Source organism: Chanodichthys erythropterus, chromosome 19 (genome assembly GCF_024489055.1).
Source record: "Chanodichthys erythropterus isolate Z2021 chromosome 19, ASM2448905v1, whole genome shotgun sequence".
NCBI classification, from domain to species: Eukaryota; Metazoa; Chordata; class Actinopteri; order Cypriniformes; family Xenocyprididae; genus Chanodichthys; species Chanodichthys erythropterus.
The window spans coordinates 33,783,925-33,808,226 of NC_090239.1; the positions used below are offsets into that span (position 1 = coordinate 33,783,925).

The window sequence follows — 24,302 nt, forward strand, 5'->3', positions numbered from 1 at the left end:
GACTACGGGTGAATCTCCAGTTGTCACTGATTATTGTCATTTGCATCTTTCTGGATTACAATCCGCCATCAAAATGATAAGTTTAATTATTTCAGCTGCTGTGAGAACAGGCTATAAATGTGCCGCTACCGATAGCGTCCTCAAGTGATTAAACCGATTAGAACTGCTGCATGCTCAAATTTCCCGCGGAAATCCGCCATGTCGCACCCAATATCATTTTTATCAATATCAGCAATATCATTTTTAGAGAGGAAAACATCGTAACAAACATTATTAATGGATTGATTTTGAATTATGTGATGTTTTATGGTATTAGTTTATTATTGGTTTGTGTAAATTTAAAACATTACATATTGTTAGATTACAATACAGAGAATCTGCATAATATCAACATTCCAACAATGTTATAACAAAATCTAAATAACCTTAAATTGGACATCATCATGTCCTCTATTTCTCAGTCCCTCACTTAACAATGGCGAACTTTAGCTCTTTATTTCCATCCTGTTACATTCCATCCTGGTATTTTATCTTGACCTTAGCTGTAAATAAATCAAGCTTTATTTAATAATGTTTAAATGCCTGGGCCTAAAAGCGTATTGCTCAAAGTCTGATATATGCCAAAACTTTTATAGAAATACTGATATTTAATTTGCTCTTAAAAAAGATTATTTTCTGTGATACATATTTTTATAATCAGAAAGATTAGTTGAGTAGTATGTGATATTGCATATATATTTAATGTTGTACAAATTATTAAGGGATGCTAAAGCGGAAAGGAATGTCTACATCTCTCATTTGGTTTGCGTAGTCTTCATCAAAAATCTTGGATTGAGCTGGGGTGAAATGGTTAACCCAGTCACCAACCTCTCCTGTAAAAACAAACATGCTTAGTCATTAATTTGGAACACAATATGCTGTATATCATTTCTTATTACATGATCCTCTGAATACTTGTCAAATATGTTTGTATAATGACAGCTAAACTATATTTTACTGTTGTATTGTAATGGATTATATGGCTCTGGTGTGTTTTTAAATAAAAGTTGTTACCTTGATGACTGCTGATTGAATCCCTTATGTAAGATTGTATAAGACATGCCAGTTTGATAAGGATGTATTCTGATTGGTTGATTGTATCATCTTAATCATTAACCTTTTTAACTAATTTCTTTCTATTTGGATATTTTTGACAAATTATTAAGTTCTCTTCAATTCTTGCTGGATTTCTCTTTGTTTCTATACTGTTGTCCACAACAAACTACAGAGAACATTAAACACAGGAAGATGTGTTAAATTTCTAGCTAAATATGTTAGCTAACATAGAAAACAACTTGGATTGCAACAATAAATTAAAACTGTAATATTGTTGATATGTTAATCTTGCTATAGGTTGATTTTCTATGCTGCAAATGACTACTTGTCAGCTAATCTACAAGAAAAATAATTTAAGTTTCGTATCCCTGTATTTGCTCAACAGCCATATAAGCAGGATTTAAGTGTCTACTCTATGTTTTCTTTAACAGTCTAAAAACTAATGCTGCATTGCCTATATCAGTATCTAACTCTATATTGTTTTGTCTTTTACTGCATATGATAATTCATATTCAGAAAGAAGAATTGAAGGTTAGTTAAAACATTTCAAAATGCACCTGCATTGTTCTGCATTTTGTGACTTTCAGGCCACTACAAATACAAGACGAGACATTTCTAGTAATTTCTTATAGTATTCAAACATTGTCTCGTGCATGTCATCTCGTTCTGGTGAACCCAGTATCGTGTATCATCGTGTATCATCTTGTATCGTGAGCTAAGTGTATCATCACACCCATACTACTAAGGGAGATCTAAATAGTATGGTTTTATATAAACCTTTTCTCATGAATGCAGAAATGGACTGATCAAACACAGGTTTTGGTATGTAGGAGTAGTTAGCCATTGGATTGTCTTTCATGACTTGAAAGGATGTCAGCTGCACAATCCTTTCTATGACATCCTCAGAAACAGACAGGTCCAGATAGTGCATGATTTTCTTGATCTCCCTAAGAGGATTCTTGGTGAGAGGAAAAAAGAAAAACATAGATACAAGAAAGTCAGCCAAAAAAAAAAAGAGGACATAAAATAAAAGAGAAATTAAATCAAATTTTAGGAAAATGCCAGGACTTGAAAGGATACGTTGCACTAAAACTACCTCTTTCATGTCCTCATAGAGAATGTAGAGAATATTCTTTTCTTTGCATTGCTTCCAGTAATCTTTTACATGGTCATACCAAGAGCCCCATCCTACTGTAAAAACATTAGAGGACAGAGTAACCAAGTATTCCAGATTAAACATTACATTCTACATTATTGTATTGTAGTGGGATAGTTCACCACAAAAAATGGAACACTGTCTCAGTTGAAATGTTTGAAACATTATTCAAAATATTTACTTTATTGTTGTACGCAGAAAAAAGAAAGTTTGGAACAACATAGATGACAGGATATTCATTTTTGGTTGAATTATCTATTTAAATGTGTAGTTTTATCTCACATTGCCCCTTCATGAACTTGTGAATGTATCCATCCCAAGGTCCTGGCTCTGGCTGGGTAAGATTCATACGATCAAAGTAGAAGTAGCTTACAAGGTTATCCTTAGCATTTCGGGCCATATAGATGACCTGGAAAACAGCAGGGCAGCTAGTGGACATGATTTGTGGTTCTCTGTGGTCAGAAACAGTTCAAGGGTTTTAACATCATAAGCAGGGGTGCACATAACTTTTTTGGTCTGGTTCTCAAGGGAGTACCTGGAGATGTTGCTTGGTACTCGCACTTTACACAACACACTTATCACTCGCGAGTCCCAATTTTTGCCTCTTTTTCCGCTTTTAAAATCGTTTGAATGTGTTAACTGGCAAGACAAAACACGTCCAAATGATAAACTTCCACTGTGTGATGGTTAAATTTAGCAGTTAATCTGCGAATCACATGCGTGCCGAACCGTTGAACCTTATCCATATGCATCACAGATTAACTGCGACCCGTTGCACACCTAATAATTAAAGAACACACTTATCATCATGATTGCTATCTTACCAAAGATGGAGAAAAATCCTACTCCAGTAAGTAAATGTGTCCCTGTGAACCGGTCCTCAAAAATGTTGGTACTCAAAAGTGCTTCCCTCCATGTTTTCTGGTGTGCATTGTTTATTTTTACCGCACATGCACACCTGGGTACCACTTATGTGCACCCCTTATCATAAGGCTTCTTTTTACACTCTAGAGACAGGTCATTTTGTTATCTTCTGCTTTGGAGAGGAGGAATGAAAATAAACCCAAATTTGACTTTGTGTTTTATATGATCAAAAGTATACTTTATTGTTTTAACTGAATTATTACCTTGCATTTATTTTCCCAGAATCCTTTAGGCACTAGTTGAATGGGCAAGTGAGTTTTGATGACTCTCGGTGGTTTCATCTGTCTAAGTAAGTCAAGCCCTAAAAGAAGCATAAAAGATAAATATGTGCAAGACATGAGTGGTGTAGACAAAGGTGCACTGACACATCCTTCTAACAAAAACCTTGTGATAAATATAGATGAAGCATGCATAGAAATGTGTACCTGATGGTATAGGTGGAGGAGCGCAAATTTCCAGAAATGGAATACGGACAGCTGTTGGCGCTCTCTTGCACACCTCAGCATCTCCATTGTGCAGCAGAAGATCCACTATCTCTTGAGTCCAGGTTGTGCCTTAACACAGAGACAAACATTAGACCAGTTGTTTTCAACCGGGGGGCTGGAGCGCACAAGGGCGTCTCAGCAAATTTCTGTGGGCCGCAAGATGACTTAAAAGTATTTAAATGAATAAATAATTATTATTAGCATTGCCTTGGTAACGCAACTGTCAACTGTCATGTTATCTCAGGAACAAACAGAAGATGCAGAATTCAAATCCAAACAAAAACTTTACGGACAGAGACTGAAAGCAAACGTGCATCTTAAACAGCAAACAGAAACGAGATAATCAAGCACAGCTGGGAGAAATTAACTCATTAAGACAAAGGAGTGGCGGGAAACTGTACAATGGAGAACAGAGACATATCAATATCAAGCCGAAAGTCCAAACAACAAACCAAACACGACATTTACTTCTCCCTCTTAGAAGGTGCATCCTCACGCCACAATCAGACAAGTGCGGTGGGAGAGTGGGTATAATGGAACTACAGGGGGCATTGGAGATACAAGGCATACTGGAGATACACAAGGTGCAGGAGACACAGGGCCCCCTGGCGCCCCAGGGAGAGGCCTACCACACTTCTCGTAGAAGACCTTGATCAGCGACCAGTCCGGAATATCCCAAGAAATTCTTAAATGTACTTGTCCATAGCCTCTCTTTCTGGACCGGAAAGGCAATACAGGTGACCCTTAGGTGGAGAAGTGCCTGGGAGGAGATTGATGACACAATCATAAGGCCGGTGAGGAGGCAAGGACATGGCTCGGAACTTGCTGAAGACCTGTCAAAGATCATGGTATCTCACTGGGACCTCAGATAGATCAGCCACCTCCACCTGCAAAACAGGCAACACAGTGCCAGGAGAAGAGACCACACCCATACAGCCGGGGACACACCTAACGATTGTAAGTCCAATTATGAATGTAATTTGATACTTACGGCTGATCATGTCCAATCGGCCCGAGTAAGAGCCAGTTGCGTTCAGTCTGTGTTTACAGTTGGTGCTTAAAATCGTGCAGTGTGCTGTGTCTAAAGATTCTAGTCTTAGAATTTTAGAAACAGTCATTGCCAGTCCTCCTCACAAAGATTCTTCTCAAATTTGATAATTCCCACTTCTGAAGTAGTGATTATGAGCAAATCGCATTCAAGTTTCGTTATTTTTTTTTTTCAAGGAAAGTCATCTTTACAATAGCACTGAGAGCACGTGAAGGCAGCATAATATTTGTGACCGATGACATCTCTGTTTCCTTGGAGACTGTGTCAGGCGATTGTAAACAAGCAATGAAATGGCGTCAAAAAACGTTTGAAACATAAAAACACATTGGACAACCGGTATGGAAGAAAAACTGGTTAAACTCTGGCAAGAGTATGAATACAAAATATCTTAGAAGGAATACCATCATAGAAGCGATAAGGAAAGAAGCTGGGCTGCTATTGCGGAAGCTTTGAACTTGTCAGGTAATGTACAGGGCCGGATTATCCATAGACGGCATTGGGCGAGTGTCCTGGAGCACCAGCCAATAGGGGGGCAACAAATGATAAAGATAATACTTTGTTTTGTTTTTTTTTGTTTTTTTTTGTTTTGTATATATATTATTTATCTGATATGGATACAAAATTAACAGTTGATTGATACAATATATACAGAGAGAATATAAAGAGCCCTGCCCCTTTGATCGCAAAAGTGAAAGTACCCTTTGAGGTCGCATTGTGGTAGTATAAAGTTACTTCTGTGGTAATTTAATGGTCTGTACAGTGCCGTTTCAAGTCGAACAAGCTTCATTGAGGATCGCAGCTTATCGTTGCTTAACAACGGCCGACACCACCGGAGTGCAAGCCCTAAAAATAGATTTAACAAAGTTTACTCACCTCAAATTATCTCTGTAGAGAACAAATCCATGTTGCCTCTCTAGCCAGGACCTCACACATATCCTGCGCGTTTTTCCACTTTTTTAGTTATTTTCCGCACAAATATAGCTGCAGATGAAGAGCGCGAGCTGTTTGTTTACATCCATTTTCAAGATCCCGCGCGCACAGTGTGTTGCTTAGCAGCGGTCTCAATCATAAACGTTTGTGTTCTTCTCCGACTGTCAACGATTAAAATCGGCTCCAGTCAAAGGAAACAATCGGTACGTGTGTTCAGTTCAGTCTTAGAATGTTTCAGCTAATCTTTAGGTGTGTCCCCGGCTTACAAGATGCAAGACAAGACTGGTTCCTTGATAAGACAGAATTCCATGGGCCACTGGAGCACTCGGGGAATGCAGGAGGTACAGCTTGGTGACCTCACAGTGATTGCCAGAACCAACAAGACTTATAGGGGGTGATGTGAGAGATGGTGGTAATAGGGGAATTGTCAAGGGACCGGACGGAGATGGGACTGGGATGGCTTGAATGCCCCATTGCTCTGCCATACCCATACACTGTCCATGAAGTTACCACTGGCCCCAGAGTCCCAGTAATTAGATCCTCCAAACTGGACCATAATGGGAAGGAGAGAGCAGGATGAGGGAGAGGAAACAAGGGGAATCAAACAAGGATTGATGGGCCCTGGTTTTTAACGGGCCTTTAATAGCAAATTGCCTGGCCTTCCCACAGTAGAAACATAGGCTTTGAGTGAGTTGTTCCTGTTTCTGCTGAGGAGTGAGATGCAGGCTACCCAACTGCATGGGTTCAGGATCAGCTGGGGAGGATGAGGGTGGAACCGGAGTGGTGTCGCTAGCGAGCTCTCTCTCAACCTCCAGGGGGAGCGAACAGCCAAGTGCTGGTGCTGGAAACGAAGGCGACTCTCCACACGGAGAGCTAAGTCAACAAGGTCATCAAAGCCGCTTGGGATCTCATGGGTGGCAAACTCATCTTGTATCCCCTCGTTCAGTCTAACACGAAACATGGCTCTGCACGACATCACGTTCCAGTCACAGGAGGCTGCTAACGTCTTGAATTCAATTGCAAACTCATCACTGAACAGCTTTCTTGATGTAACATGACACATCCATTATGTCAGTAAGGACACTTTTCATGAGTGAACTGAACTGCTTAAACCACAATTGTTTACATTTTTGTAACAGTTTATAATGCTTTTGATTAGTCTGCACATTTTGTGTGGTCTTCCTTGACTGGTTATAGGCATTAAATTTGCTTAAAATTAGGATAAAATAGGGCAAACTTCAACTAGTTGTCTAATTTCAGTAATTATGACATGGAATGAACGCAGCAACTGTTCTACAGATATTTCAGTTATTAATTGATGAACTCTTCCTTTTTTTAACTTGCAATGCTTGAAAACCATGTCTTTAATTAGTTGTTATTATTCTGTGAGAGATCCAGAGAGGGCCTTGACACCCTAAGTACTTCTTACACCTCTTCACTCCCTAGACTGGTGGAGTGGTGTTACAATCACACCTTCCTGGACTCCAGTTCCCAGTATCCTCCTGTTCTCCACACCTGTCTGCACTTCCCTCATCAGTCTTCCCATCAACTGTTTGTCTTCGACAGCACTCCCTTTAAAGCCGGGTTCACACTGTGTGATTTATAATAGTCCTTTGCGATGGTTACTTGTCAGACTGTACGAACATGATCCTCATGTCACACTGTGGGATCTCAGCTGTCATTAATGTCAGACTGCACGACAGTCAAAATGCGTTAAAAACGGACACGCACATGAAAACTTGTCCGGAGTTTTACATCATCAAAACATACACATTCGATGACAGTGAGTTGCGTTACACACAGGACTGAAATGGTGGCTAAGAACGACATCTCTATCATTAATTTTGATCACGGCTTGTCTTGAAAAACAAAGACAATTTGACATACGTCGTAGGAGAAGTCACACCGGAGGATTGTGCGCCAAATCTTCTGACACTGCCAGAATTTCGTCTGAGGTAAAATTTGATCGCAGTGGTCATTAACCGGCTGTTGGTGAACATGTCAAACTAGCGATCAAAGACAACAGATTTTAGGCTAGGATTATAGGAATCTTTTAGGATTTGCAAAATGTGTCTCAGACATCCAAATCTTGGCCAAAATCGCACAGTGTGAACCAGCCTTAAGTTGGACTCACTCCCTGCACTCGTTATATTATATTGTTTGCTACATGTATGTTAAACTGTCTCTCTGTTCCTGGATTATTATTATAGCCCATATATTGTGGATTTCTGTATTTTGCCTCGTCTATACAGCTTCATATGTAAAAACGTGGGTTGTAACAATTATGTATATATATATACAAAATTGTCTAGGATCAATCTTATATATTGTGTTGACTTGTATACTTACACTATCCCAAATGTTTACAACAATGTTTAAATCCAAAGAAATCAGCCACACGGTGCCATGCCCACCTCGGGACTCGGTTGTGAAGCCAGTGCTGAAGCAGACTCATGTGAAGCAATCCGAGCAGCGTGACTGTGGCTGTGGATGCCATATGCCCCAGGAGCACAACTGATCTCGCGACTAGGACAGAATGAGCAAGTCATCGAGATAGTTGAGTATGTGAACACCCAATTCCCTGAGCGGGGCAAGGGCGCCTTCCGTGACTTTGGTAAAGATGCGAGGTGACAGGGACAGCCCAAAGGGTAGGACCTTGTACTGATATGCCCGACCCTCGAATGCAAAGTGTAGAAACGGTCTGTATCAAGGGAGGATCGAGACATGAAAGTACGTGTCCTTCAAGTCGATCGCTGCAAACCAATCCTGGGTGTGAACGCACATGAGGATATGTTTCAGCATGAGCATTTTGAATGGGAGCTTGTGAAGGGCCCGATTCAAGACATGCAAATCCAAGTTTGGCCGTAACCCCTCGCTTTTCTTGGGTACTATGAAAAAATTTTCTCGACTGGAGGGACAGGCTCTATTGCGTCCTTCACCAAAAGGGCCACAATTTCTGCCCACAGGACTGAAAAAAACATCTATGCCTGCCACCAAGGTGTACAGGACGCCGCTGAACCTGGGGGGACACCTGGCGAACTGAATCACATAGCCGAGTCTGACTGTTCGAATGAGCCAACGGGATGGGTTGGGGAAGTGTAGCCAGGCCCCCAAACATCATACAAGTGGCACCATCCGGACAGCAGAAGTACCTGCGGGGGGGGGGCAGCATGGAGCATTGTGGCCCAACCCGGGAGGCAGAGCATCCCGAAGTAATGGTGCACTCATATGGCTTTGAGTGTCCCGTGAGGGACGGGGCAGGATGGTGTGGGGAGGCTTTGCATCCCCGAGGTGCCAATGTTCTGCCTGTGGCGAATGAGGGTTTGGCTGAGAGTGAAGAAGCAGTGCGTCACACACTGTCAGCACAGACCCTGTATGGCCCAGAGATTTTGGAAACTGCTCTTTTATTGAAAAGGTGGAACAGAAACAAAACGAAACACAGGATTTTCCACCAAGCCCTCTCCCTGGGGAAGGAGCAGTGGAGTGCCTGAAGCAGAGCAGTTCCCTCCATCTCATGGTCACCCATCTCAGTTTTCTTCTTCAAGGGCTTAGTGGCCTGGACGGGCTGTGTCGCCTTCCTGTGGGAGGCTCTGGGAGAATGTTCCAATTTCCCGGGAACCTGTGCAGCCGCAGGGGGATGCCCTCAGCGATGAGCAGGTTCGGGGCCAGCCCACGGAGGATTAGTGGCAACATCATACAAGATGTGTTTTATGGCCTTCGTCTGCTTTTGTACTGCCGAGAACTGCTGGGCAAAGTCCTCGACATTGTCGCCAAAGAGGCCGGCCTGGGAAATGCGGGCATCGAGAAAGCGAACTTTGTCGGCATCCTTCATTTCAGCCAGGTCCAGCCAGAGAGGGTTCTCTGGACCACCAGGGTGGACATTGTCTGACCCAGGGCAGTTCTTGCAGTAGCCCTGGCTCAGTACTACCCTCGTGCAACTCTTTCAGAGCTTTCGCCTGATGGACCTGCAAGATGGCCATGGCGTGCAGGGCGGAGGCCGCCTGTCCAGTGGCAGAGTAAGCCTTAGCAGCGACAGCTGCCGTCGTCTTACTCGCCTTGAACGGGAGATGCAAACAATTTCGCCAGGTGGCAGCAGACTGCGGGCACAAGTGCACCGCAATCACAAGCTCCACCTGTGGAATGTCCACATAACCCTTGGCGCCCCACCATCGAGGGTAGTGAGACTGGAGGATGCAGAAGAACAGTTTCTGGCCGTAAAAGGAGCATTCCACATCTTCTGAACCTCCTTGTGCACTTCTGGGAAGAAAGGCGCAGGGATGAGTGCCACTGGGAAGAAAGGCGCAGGGATGAGTGCCACACCGTCCTCTGCCAGCGCTCTGTCACACACACCGCTGAATGCGCCTTCCCACCAGCCAGAGAGATCCATGAAAATAAATATATTTAAAAAAATATATCCCCCGGGTGATGCTACCCCACAAACCACCAACAGAGCTTATAAAATACCAAAAATAAAAATATTTTTTAAAACATCACCAAGTAAAACACTGCGTTTATATAGAACCATCTCTTTATGACCACAACAAATGGGACACTTTTAAGTAGGGATGCACCAATACCATTTTTTTAAGGACCGAGTCCGAGTACTGATACTTTTTTTCTAGTACTCACCGATACCAATACCTATACATTTATTAATTTCTCTCTCTCTCTCTTTTTTGTTTCTTTTTTTTTTTTTGGTGATGATGTAGTTTTCCAAGCACAAAACAGTAAGACTAATGAATGTAGGACAGATTCTTTATTATTACTCTAAGAAAAAATTTATAATTTTTATGTGCTTGTCACAAACTTAAAGAACAAAAATTTCAGTGTCCAATAACCTTCAAAGGGCATAATTACCAATAAAATTTTTATATCAAAAGAAATTTACAAACAAATTACAAACAATACAACAAATACTATAGAAATACAAATTAAATCAACTTGTTTTTCAGATAGAGTAGGTTTATTTACCATGTATACATTTATATAACATCTTTTGTTGTTTTATTACCATTAATGACAAATAGGCTATGGTCCCTTTAAGACCAAATCCTGTTTTCACCCAAATGTTTACATCCACTTAAGCCATAACCCACTGTATTTACGTGAGATACTCCACACGATGGACATTTTGACAACTATGTGTGCATTTGACAATTCAGGCATAAGGAGAATTGATCGCGCACAGTCTGAGAGAACTGGGATCATGCACAAGAAAGAGAGAGAGAGCGCGTGCGAGAGAGCGCGCTTCTGGTCTGTGTCATTCAGCTTGATTCCGCCTATCCCACCTTCACTAATCGATAACAAATTGTGATTGAATGCATGCAGTTCACAATGTGTGGGTTGTCATCATTAATTTTGAAGTATTTCCACACCTCTGAGGCTGACATTGTTTCTGCTACTGCCATCGGTGTCTCTGTGCACAGAAAGTTCTGTCAGTTACATCACGTGAGGTATCAGTCTTTGGTATCGGGGGTATTTTTACGAGTACAAGTACATGAGCTTGGTATCGTGCATCCCCTACTTTTAAGACACGCATTCCAACTTCACCTCAGCGCCAGGCGCAAGTCAAACGAAGGCAGAAAACGTAGGTGACGACAAGGGAGCTTCAAGGGAGAGTCAGATGAGATGTCAGGCTATGTCATTAAAACTCCAATCAGCCGTTATACTGTGCTTGCGGCGTGCACTCAAGAATTGCTCGCGCAAATACGCCGGCGCGCTGCAAATAACTTTATTATAGCTTAAGTAAAGCCCAGAAGAAACTAGGCATGCATCATCATTATTCTGAGGTAAATGAAGTCATGAAATTACCAAACATGCGATTAAAGCTGCCTCAAAACTGTGCATGCATGTATGTATTTGTTGATATGGTTTTAAAGCTATTGTTATTCAATTTGTTGGCCTTAAAACGTCTTAAAATGCACATATTACACCAGGGAAATCTAAATTTTCTTGGGGGAGCATGCCCCCGAACACCCCTAGCAAACTACGTTTCGTTACCTCGTAATTATTAAACCCTGCGTATGGCCCTGCTTCTAATCTATCTACTGAAATCAAAGGTAATCGCGAATTTCTCCATATGTGTGCACTTTTGGACTAAAAGTTTGTATGTGTATGCACTTTGATCAAAAATAGATGGTAGCAAACGCGATTGAATGTACAGGTTTGTGTCTCGTTATTCTATTCAAAAAATCAATAACTACCGATTGATTTTGCATTCCTATCAGAAATTAAATATTATTAGTTTCATTGTATATTGTGGTGCAAGTACTGAAGCTATCTAATCTAATACTTCAAATCTCAAGGTTAAATCAGAAGATTTATTGTGAAAATGTTTCTGTAACAGCTGCCAAAAATAGTATATAGATCCACTTAGGTTTATGATTTGATTCAAAAAATTTCAAATGATTCTTCAAAATTGATTATGTTCCACTCAGGTGCCAGAAGCTCTTCATGAGATTGATGTGGTACAGTTGCATTGCAGAGTATGCTCACGGGAAAACCCTGGCTGTAGCTGACATTCTATCAAGGGGCCCAGACCACACCAGAGAGAGCACGGACAGCCACAATGAGGTGAATGCATACATTGCTTCTGTTGTCAATAACCTCCCAGCAACTTCACAGAAAATGGAGTGGATCAGGATGAACACAGAATCAGACAGTCAGCTGCAGTCAATCCTCTGGATCATTAGGAATGGCTGGCCAGAGTATGCAGCAAGCTTGCCTGAGGCCATCCAAAAGTAGGAGGACTCAGACAGAGGAGAGCTGTCTGAGTTCCAAGGCTTAGTCATGAGAGGCAAACATATTGTTATTCCTACTTGTATGAGGAAGGAAATCCTGGATAGAGTCCATAATGGTCATCGAGGCCTACACAGGTGTTGTGAAAGGGCTTACCAGGCAGTCTGGTGGCCTTACATCTCACAGGATATTAAACAGTATGTGCAACATTGCTCATACTGCATCAAAACAGGGGCGGGCAGCACAACAAAAGGAACTGTTGATTCCAAGGGAATTACATTGTAGGTCCTGGGAGAAAAATAGCGCAACAAGTGCGAACATAATAAATGGTTTTACCAGGTAATATCAGATTACTACTCCAGATGTATTGAGATAATGTCATGTAGCGAATTAACTCAAAGGAGAAATATTAACAATTATTCATAACTCATTATGATTATTAATTATGATTAATTATGAATATGTAAATCAGTTAATCAGATTAACTGGATGAAGCTACATTAAGATTAATGTTACAATCAGTTAACCTGTTTGTCCAGTGGACACTCAGTGTTGATTGTTAATTAATTCTAAGAAATGTTCATTTCCAGGTTATGGAAAAACAACATTCTTTTTGTACAGTACTACTCAGAGCATGTAGTCAGGATCTAAATCACTTAAGAGGCAATTTATTAGCAGACGGAGTCAGAACCAAACATGTATTGTGCACAATCTTTATTAACTAACTCACAAACACATAACTAAACTAACAAACACATAACATACATAACATAAACGCCATGCCAGATGCAACTTCTGTGTGAAGAAATGCAAGTACTGCCAGTGCATCAGATGAAGAGATTTAAAAGTTCATCAAAAGATGGCTGCTGCTCGCTTTGGACAGAGATGGTGGAAGAAAAGAATGGGCCCAAAAGCAAACAAATTCTACCTGTTGTAGTGTTTTGAAATCGGCCATCACTAAATAAGTCATTATTTTGTCTTTTTGGTACACCAAAAATATTCTCGTCGGTTTATAATATTAATATTGAACCACTGTACTCACATGAACTGATTTAAATATGTTTTTAGTACATTAATGGATTTTGAGAGAGGAAATGTCATTGCTGGCTCACAGGCCTCACTGACTCATCGGATTTCAACAAAAATATCTTAAAGGTGCCCTAGAACGTTTTTTCACAAGATGTAATATAAGTCTATGGTGTCCCCTGAATGTTTCTGTGAAGTTTCAGCTCAAAATACCCCATAGATTTTTAATTATTTTTTTTAACTGCCTATTTTGGGGCATCATTAAATATGCGCCGATTGAGGCTGCTTTCTCTTTAAATCATCGCTCTCCCCGCCCCCGAGCTCTCGACTCTATTATACATTGCATAAACAAAGTTCACACAGCTAATATAATCCTGTATGTATGCATCAGATCATGTATAGTATTTATTTGGATGTTTACATTTGATTCTGAATGAGTTTGAGGCTGTGCTCCGTGGCTAATGGGCTAAAGCTAACATTACACACTGTTGGAGAGATTTATAAAGAATGAAGATGTGTTTATGCATTATACAGACTGCAAGTGTTTAAAAATGTAAATAGTGACGGCTCTTGTCTCCGTGAATACAGTAATAAACGATGGTAACTTTAACCACATTTAACAGTACATTAGCAAAATGCTAACGAAACATTTAGAAAGAAAATTTACAAATATCACTAAAAATATCATGTTATCATAGATCATGTCAGTTATTATTGCTCCATCTGCCATTTTTCGATATTGTCCTTGCTTGCTTACCTAGTCTGATGATTCTGCTGTGCACATCCAAACGTCCTGCCCTTGTCTAATGCCTTGAACATGGGCTGTCATATGCAAAAGTCAGGGCGTACATATTAATGATCCCGACTGTTGCATAACAGTCGATGTTATGTTGAGATTCGCCTGTTCTTCGGAGGTCTTTTAAACAAATTAGATTTACATAAGGAGGAGGAAACAATGGTGTTCGAGACTCACTGTATGTCATTTCCATGTACTGAACTCTTGTTATTCAACTATGCCAAGGTAACTTCAATTTTCAATTCTATGGCACCTTTAATTTGTGAAGGAAGATTAATGAAGGATTTGCGGGTGTGGAACTGCATGAGTGTGAGTAATAAATAACATTATTTTCATTTTTGGGTGAACTAACCCTTTAACTAACAAGAAACACTGATTAATGAATTAGTAAGTAATAGTGCTCAGTTCACTATTAGCTAATCAGTAACTACTATTTTCAGTGGTATTTTATGGTATTTTCATACCATATATACATGTTCATAATTAATGTGAATAATGCATAGTGTATAATTAATTCTAAAGTGAAGATCATGGTAATGACTGAAGTATTACCAAATCCTTCAGAAGGAATTACTAATTATTTGGATCAGTATTCTAAAGTGAGAAACATGATAACTCTAGTAACTACTGAAGTCATTGTAAACTTTTGAGGTTTTTGTAAAGTACTAGATAGTAATTCGAAAGGAACTACTACTTATTTGGATCAGTATTCTAAAGTGAAGATCATGGTAACCCACTAGTAATTACTCAAGTGTTACTACATCCTTCTAAAGGAACTATTAATTATTTGGATCAGTATTCTAAAGAAAAGATCACAGTAACCCACTAGTAAATACTTTAGTATTACCAAATCCATCAAAAGAAATTACTATACCAAAATGTACAAAAAAAACATCAAAAGTTTACAATGACTTCAGTAGTTACTAGAGAGTTATCATGTTTCTAACTTTAGAATACTGTTCCAAATAATTAGTAATTCCTTCTGAATGATTTGGTAATACTTCAGTCATTACTAGTGGGTTACCATGACCTTCACTTTAGAATTAATTATACATTATTCATGTTAATTATGAACCTGTATATAATAGTTCTTTGTAGTTCTTTGGGAAGTATGAAAAATAGTAGTTACTGATTAGCTAATAGTGAACTACCACATTCAACTGAGCATTATTACTTACTAATTCGCTAATAGTTTCTTGTTAGTTAAAGTTACTAGAGTGTTAATAATGCATTACTCATTTATACCACTGATGCCACACAACCATTCTTGGGAAATCCAAAGATAAAGTAGAACATACCAAGTTCTTTAAATGCTGCGTTGGCTTTCAGTGAACTGAATGAAACTGCCTCAAGGTAATGAGTGCATGGCAAAATAAAATTGTAATGGTCAAAATTGTTATTTATTTTATATTTCTTCTTTTATATTTATTTTATATGTTATTTATTTTATAAATCTCTCCTAAATCTAAATCTTCTCCAATGTCTAGTTCCATTCATCTCAGGGAACCAAGACAGAGATGCACTACTCAGTTTCACAAAATAGAGGCACTAGGTTAATGCAGCACATATACTAAAATGGATCACTCTAAGGTTGAAAAATAGTGGAAGTGGCTTTGTACCTGCCTTGACTTCCATCATGGGCGTCAGAACCATTGAATATGGGTAGGACAAGACCCACCCACTTTTTAAGACCAATGATACTGACACACCCACTTTTACCATCTCTAATTCAGTGCATATGTCTGTTCACTTCATTCACTGTTCACTTTGGAACACTTTGACATCCACGCTGCTGCTTCCTCAAATCCATTCCACTTGGCTCATTCAGAGTCCAGGTAGTTCCAAGTCAGTTTAATCACCTTTCTTTTTTAATGCACTATTTTTATTGAAACGCGCACACACATACGTCACTCGCACACAGAGAGTGGAGATCGCGCTGAAATGCTACATTATATTTCTCAGTAACGATGGGGTTACTTCGCTATTCTTAAGTAATTAAACTCACTTTGTTATTAATAGAGAGAGAAACTGAACAGATATAGGTACGAATCTCTCTCTCTCTATAACTAATTCAAATAAATGCTATAATTCATTCATTCAAATAAATGCAATCTTACGCACTACTTTTTCTCTGTGACTGATTCAAAGCAGGCAGAATGCTTGATCTAATGAGCCGTAATTGACGAAAATAACAGTCAATTTTTGCCTTCCAGTCAAACATTTCATTGAAACATCAATAACAATAAAATGACCATGGTATAAGTGTGATAATCCATGGCTAGCTGTGCATTAAATGCCTTTAATGCACTTCTTGGAGGCAACCACCAACTTTGCCACCACGTCGTGCATTAAAATCACAGCTAGCCATAGATTATCCATTGCTTGTTTAATTAAAATGCACCAGAATATTTTCTGGGGGAGAACCTACCCAATTTTTTTTTGCTTCCAGTGCCCATGACTTCCATAGAGGCAAAAAACTCCTCAATATCAGCCTCAGCCACGCGCAAGGCTTATGCACATAATCCAAATCTTATTCTCAGTTTGTGTCGCAGAATTACAGCACCACATACTGATCTGGCATGTACATTGTTTTGAGTCGGTTTCAGTGATTTTGTGTGTATGCAGTTATTTCTTGAGACAAGGAAAAAAAAAATCGGATAGAGAAAGCTCTGGCTTTGTGTGGATGTGGCCTCAGACTTTGACTTGTTCAAATCTGCCATCCATTACTGGGCCGACACCCAGCTGCAATTGCGCTGGCTATTTGGGAAATCATTAAACCAATGCCATTACATTCACCTTCAATGCCATATATAATGTAGTTCACATTCGTTTTTGTCAGGACATCTTAAACAGATTCTTAAATTTGTATTCCCACAACAGAAGACTGATATTCATTCATTTAAGGGTAAGTTAATGATGAAAGAACGTCTCAGGTTACGCATGTAACAATTGTTCCCTGAGAAGAGGAACAAGGCACTGTGTCCCATAGAGGGTGCTATGGGGAAAATGTCTCTGGCATGCTGGTGTCTGAAGCATGAGTCTTAACACGACAATGAACTTGATATTGGCTAGCGATAGCTGATGACATCCCTGACTTTGAGTATAAAATGGCACCTGTGAAAAACATCATCTGCTTCTTGTCTGAAGGAGACGTGCGCAGGAGTACCTGAAGCATGGAAAAGGCATGCAGCATCTCATTCTCCTTTTCAGGGAATCATGGTTACATGTGTAACCTGAGATGTTCCCTTTCGAATAGGAACTTGCGCTGTGTCCCCTAGAGGGCACTATGGGTGGAATACATGGAATACCCATGCCACCATGCCGAAGGGATGAGCGCCTAAGTGGCTGACATAAGTCAAAGAATCAAAGAAGTCCACATCCTAAGGTACACGCCAGTGGCTGTCATGACTGATTCCCTGCAACTGCATAACCTAGCTACTGCATAACCTAGCTCTAAAAATGGAGGCCTCAGCAAGATGAATCTCTAAAACGAAAGGAGGCCTAACGATTTTCTATGCTCAGGGCAGCTTCCAAGGACGCTGAAAAAAGTCTATCAACTCAGAATTGCTATTCAAGCTGAGCTCTGGATGAATGAAGGCCTCCGAAAAAAAACTTAATTAGAAAGGACCTAGAAGCATTCAAAATAAAGCAGTAGCTAAGGAGAATTCTCAGAGAGCAAGAACTAAAACCACAGGAGGCCTGCTACATCCCACCCTACAAACCAAGGAGGCGCACAGAGCACCTAACAACATAATACTGCTGCCCCAAGGCAGAGCCCCGAGGAGTGGAGGTCTCAGCCGAAACTCTCCAGGCTCAAGAAAGCCTAACAACTTGGCAGCACTACCTGGTTGAGCTCTAGTGGCAGAGGCCTAAATCGGTTCTTCTCATCAGCATATCGGCTGTAGCAGGAAAATGGCCGATATAACAAACCGATGGTTTATTAATTAACAGTGTGAAGGCACTAAGATGTATAATGTCTGTTGCATAATCCTAGCACTGCTGTCTGTGCTTTAATGTTAATTAAATAAAAGATCACACACTATTCTTGACTAAATAACTTTTGTAACTAAGTGTAGCGGACCCCATCCGAATGATGACCAACTTTACTGATGTTTTAAGTTTATTGCGTCCATTTTCACTCCAAAAAAATCACCATAAGAGCTAAATACAGAGCACAAGAAGTGCACATTAAATTATCTCTCTCTGTTGGATTATCATCAACATACAGTGAATTACACAAAACACTTAATACAACTAACAGTAAACAAATACATACAGATCTCATGCCTTTTCAGGGGGTGAAAACTGACAAACTTTGAATCTGCAGAATATCTCTGAAGAACTGCATGCTTTCCATTACCCGTTTAGCTCCGTAGAATAGAACACCCATCAAAATAAGAGTCCCACCTTAGCAAAGGAGATAGGGCAGATCTAATACATATTTAAACTTACAAAAAATATTAAAATGTATACAAAAATAAATTAGAAGATTAATCATAATAAAGTTTTATTTCATATGTATCTTTGATCTATTGTATTTATGTTGGCCTGCTGAATTTTAAATGGATCCAATCCATGTTCATTCGAAATTATTTGATGCAGCAATAAACCAGCTAGTATAATTTAATGCAGATGTTTTTGAACTTTGCTGATTTAAAACATGATCAAAATGCTATCTATTTTGATGACAAAATTTCAAATAAGAGAGTAAGTGACAAATATCGGTATCGGCCAACAATTGTTTGTTAAAATCAGTATCGGCCCCAAAAAATCCTATCGGTGCATCCCTACTAGGAATGCTACGCCAGCTGAGCTCATAGAAGGCAGAAGCCTCAGCCTACCAACACTTCCAAACTCAAACAGTGGCCGAGAAGGCTCGCAGAGAGCCTAGCAACTCAACTCTATTGCCTGAACGAGCTCTGAGGATGGAGGCCTCAGCATGACGGCTCTCTAAGTGAGAGCAGGCCTAACTACGTCCAACAACCAGGACAGCTTACCGAGGAGGCTCGCAAAGATCCTAACTACTTGATATAGCTATCCAAGCAGAGCTCTGAGGAGTGTGTAACTATAAAGCGACTCTCTATAGGGAGAGGAGGCCTAACAACCAAGGCTCAGAGAAAGCCTGATGACTTAGCTCTTCCGCCTGGTCGAGCTCTGAGGACAGAGGCCTCAGCATGACAGCTCTCTAAAGTGAGAGGAGGCCTAACTACATCCAACACCTAGGAAAGCTTACCAAGCAGGCCACCAGAAAGCTTGACTACCTGATATAGCTATTCGGGCAGAGCTCCAAGGAGCCAAGGCCTAACAACGCTCCAAGTAGAGGCAGTAACCAAGGAGGCTCAGAGAGCGAGCCTAAAAACTCAACAACAGATGTTGATATTGACAAACTGCCAAATACATCATCGGCCCAGCTTCAGGGGCCTGGTATAAACATGTGTCAGAGCCTCCAACACACCCCACCTGACCTCACCCCACCAGACCTTCAGGATGGAAAGGGGGAGGGGGGGAAGGACCCTGGAACGCTGAGCGCTTTTACTCTGGATCACTTCCCTAAGAAGTTCTTTCTCTCTCCCTTTGGCTTCACGCCTTCTCCGCACTGTACCCCCCGAAGGGGGGGAGCATGAGAGGCAGTGCTCGCCTTCTGATCTTGTCTGTGGTCCTTGGACTGGGACAAGTCAGACCCCTTAGAGCAGTGGTCACCAACCTTTTTAAGCCCAAGATCACTGACCTCGACCTTTTTGAAAGACAAGATCTACTTGATAGAAAAAGACAGCCCAGATTGTATTTAGTATTTTTTTTCGTGGCCAATGTAGATTCTGATTTATTTATTTATTTATTTTTACAAGCAAATTGGCAGATTCTGATACTGGTTGCAGATATTCATTATTAATATTATTATAATAAACAAAAATACATAGCCATTTCAAATTGGGAATCACTGCTTTTTGATCACAATCCAAACAAAGATACTAGGCACGTTGCATGAGCAGTTATTTTTTTTGTTTTAATTAGATTTAATTTCTGGATTTAAAGCAGAAACAGAACAGTCTGACTTTATCTTTGTGAAATTGTAATTTACAATTATGTTACATACACAAAAAAGCATGAAACAAAAACGTAAATTCAACAGCAGGTGGCGCTTATGGAGCAGCAGTAATACAGTGTTTCCTTGGTTACCGCTGTAAACAATACTGAAATGCGCTAATAATTAGCTAACGTACTTTATTCTAAGGTAAGAGAAATCTTTCTGAAGACTGATCTCCTTTTAAAGATGCATTCATATAAGCCCTCACCCAAATTCAATATTTATATTTTCTTCCTATATTTCGAGCATCGTGAACAGTGAGCTGATCTGCCTGCTACAGACTTTTCTCCTCTTTGTGTCCGTCTTAAGCGTCTCTGGCCTCTTGTTAACGGCCGTTTACAGACTCAGAAATGATGTGGGCTATTTACCTTTATCTGTCTGTCCCAGTAGCTCCCAAAAATAAAATAAATACAAAAATACAGTACAAAGACTGGAGATATTTCTGTTATTTTTGCGAGCTACTGGAACAGTGATAAAGATCGACCGGTCGATTGCGATCGACGGGTTGGCGACCACTGCCTTAGAGGCTTGCGGCACAGGCCTGGACCACAGCTGTATGAAGGTCTTAAAAGCTGCAGAGTGCGACTTCACATCCCTAAACTTCCAGACCACTGTCTCAACAGATGTGCTGAAAAGTTCAGAAACAAAACCGGCGCATTGAAGGGAAAGTTTTTCTCTTTCTCCCCGATGTCAGCCAGGCTCACCCAGAGATTGGCCACATTGGCCACCATAGATTGAATGATCATGGCACCACTTTGTTTAGTGGCACAGAGAGCCAAATCCGTGGTGCGGAGCAGCTCCCCTACCGCCTCAGGGGAGCCCCTGATCCTGGTCCAGGTCCTTCAGCAGGTCAGCTTGGTAGGCTTGCAAAACAGCTATTGTGTGCAAAGCCGCAAAAGCCTGACCCACTGTCCCATATGCTCTGCCATTTAAGCGAGATGTAACATGCAACGGCTTAGATGGCAGAGCTGGAGCCTTCAATGTGTATGCCTCACCCATCAATAGCTAGCCAGTGTCTCTTCAGTTGGATGCATCGACACATAACCATGTTGCTGCATTCCTTCCATGCTGTATGCTGAAAAAGATGAATGCAGGCAGAAAAAGGCTTTACTGAGATCTCTCCACTTCAGCATGGAGATCAGGGAGAAAGGGAAGGCTCATACAAGCTGGGCGGTTATGTTCCAATAAAAAAACACTTGTCAAAATGGTTGGGCACGAACTGACCTTACTCATGTTTCCACGGCATATCTAATCTGTCAGTGGCATGGGACATAACTTCCAGCAGCTTGTCGTATGCGGGGCAGACGTGCAGAGCGCACTCAGACACATCTTCGCGCTCAGACACAGCCTCGTCCTGCTCATGTTGGCTTAAAGTTGCGAATGTGCGCATGCTGGATCAATAACACATGAGCACTCTCTAGGGGATGCAGCACAAGTTCACATTCGAAAGGGAATTTTAATTTTGGGTGGACTGTTTCTTTAAATCCATAGCTCAAATAGTATTGAGAGAGAGAGAGAGAGAGAGAGTGCAAAGTACACAGTGTAGTCTAGTCATAAAGTATGTGCAAATTAAAAAACACTTGACTTTAGGATGATTAGCAAGTTTTTTTTTTTGTTTTTTTTTTTACCTGCTTTAGGGTAAGTAGAGATGAGTAGGTCTGATGGGTCAGGACAAAATTCCCAGATTGATTGCCAGTTGTCAGCAATGGTGCTCATGAGAGGGATACCTTGAACATCTTTTAGAGGAAAGCGACGAATAGCATCACCTGCCCTCCTAATGGCTTCTTCATAGCTTAGCAGTTCCTTTTCCATCGCCACAAAAACGTCCTCTGGAATATCCCCTTATTCTTTTTAGTCCTGCTTTCTGAAGTTTTCCTCCCTCTTTACTCTGAAATCTTTTTCCCTTGAAGTTGAAGTTTTGTGTTCCTGTCTTGTTCTTTTATGTTTAGGCTCTGCTTTTGAAATGGCACCTATGTTTTTTCTTAAATGAACCTTGGCTTAGTAGCATTAAATCCACACGTTGACCCCTGCACTGTCTTTGCCTACTCCTAAAGTTAGTTGTTGTTTGCTTAACCTCCTTGAATTATGTTCTGTTTGCTGTCCAAAGTTTCTTCTTCTAGACTTTTAGCATTCTTATTATCAGTATTCTTGTGATTTTTGATGTTCTCTCTCAGCCTATATTTCCTTTTTTCTAACTCTGTCTCTATATTTCTTTCTACTCTTTGGGTGTTACTGTAAAGAGTTCCCAAAGTGCAGGGCACTTATATAACTCTTGGACAGCCAGGGCTGAATTCCAAACTTTCAGCAATGTTATCTTAACTGTTAATCTGAGTTCAAGGGAGTGTCTGACAAGTATCACTTTAAATGGAAAAAGTGGACAGACCAGATTTCGTCTTAAAGTACTTAGAAATACACTAAACTCAGTAAAAAAAATTGTTCAAATGATTTATGTGACCATTTAGATAAGTACATTTCAGTGTATACTTAACCTGAAGCAGAACTAAGCAGTTCATATTCAATAAAATGTGGTAAGTGTAGATAAAACATTTGTCTGTCATTAAGCAATAAATATTTGTTTGAAATCCACCCATCTATTTTCTATACCTGTTTATCCTATCTATGGCTATGGGGCAAAAAAATTGTGTTTTTATACATCATAGATTATAATGTTTTTTTTTTTTTTTTTTTTTTTGCAGTATTTTAACATAATTTCCCTTTGCCTCATGTACTTCTGTAATATTAAAATGGTGTTGCTACTGCAAGACACAGGCCTAATAAGAAATGTTAACTAAACCAAAGGAAAACTAAATATCATAAATGATAGTGTTTCAACCTCCTGTTTAATATTAACTCACATGTAAATAACATCCACAAATCAAGATTGTCCACTTACAGATACTCCCTCCTCAGGCATGGGTTAACTTTGTACTACAGGTTATGAGCTAGGCAGATACTAGCCACAGGGAATGTAGAAAACGTCAAACTCCCCACCCAGTTTAGCCACACAGGAAACCCACAAGACCAACTACAAACACATACTGTACAAACTCTGTTCTCATTCATTTGACTTGCTCATTATGTACAAAATAAATAAATAATTCAATAAAACCCAAAAACGTTTAGGTCTTCTTACCTTTTAATGTATATAGATCGTGAATCATCTAGTGCTTTATTAACTAAAATCATTTGAAAATGTTTGCCCTTTGTGAGATACTTCTGACTATGAACACATTTATCCAATAATGATATCTGAAAGATACTATGTTAAAAAGAAATCTAAATTCTGAAAATTAAAACTCATCATTTACCCTCATATTTCCAAATCTCTACCTGTATTTTTTTTTTTTTTTTTTTTTTTTGCAGAACACAACCCTACTGCAAAATCCAGAATAAACCAGCATGAATTTCATGCTGGTCCAGGTTTATGCTGGTATATTGCTGGTTATAACTGGTATAGAGCTGGACTAGTTGGTGGACCAGCATAGTCAGTCTGATCTCAAGCAAAAAAGAGCTGGTGAAGCTGGTTCGCCAGCATGGTCTATAAGATTAAAACATATAATTTATTGCAATATAAGATTAGAACTTTGTAATTTCTTTTGCTCCCTCTGTTGAATGGAATGTAGAACTGAAAATTCAATCAGTGTCATACAGAGTTTTGTATAATAAAAATCAAACTGGTAAAATGTTTCAAAGGATCAAAGGATTTGTCTCCTGTTTCAAAGGATCTGTACACAAATCAGTTAAAATCATTTAAAAAAGAGCTTATGTATATTGTAAAACAACAACATTTAGAGATATGAAAAAAGGCAAATAAAATCATAATCATAAACAGTTTGTTCAATAACATTGTTATGAGAAGAGCTCATTCAACAGTACAGTTAATAACCACTTGACAATCAAAGTTTAAAACTGAAAGTTGCTGTTTTTAAAGGCTTAACTGTCAATCACTGATTCATTTGACCAATGTCAAGGGCCAAGTGCCCAACTAAAGTTAACACCAATCACCATAATGGTGACTG

General features: G+C 39.9%; 1 protein-coding gene across 1 annotated transcript; it reads right to left on the reverse strand.

The window, feature by feature from the left end:
* Positions 1 to 317: 317 nt before the first annotated feature.
* sult1st6 (sulfotransferase family 1, cytosolic sulfotransferase 6) lies at positions 318 to 22,536 on the reverse strand. Its single transcript, XM_067369313.1, has 7 exons — positions 21,912 to 22,536; positions 3,601 to 3,729; positions 3,379 to 3,476; positions 2,534 to 2,660; positions 2,192 to 2,286; positions 1,873 to 2,053; positions 318 to 872 (listed from the first exon to the last, which is right to left on the reverse strand). Exons 1-7 carry the CDS (start codon positions 22,093 to 22,095, stop codon positions 757 to 759), a joined length of 930 nt encoding a protein of 309 aa, XP_067225414.1. The 5' UTR covers positions 22,096 to 22,536; the 3' UTR covers positions 318 to 756.
* Between the last annotated feature and the right edge of the window lie 1,766 nt (positions 22,537 to 24,302).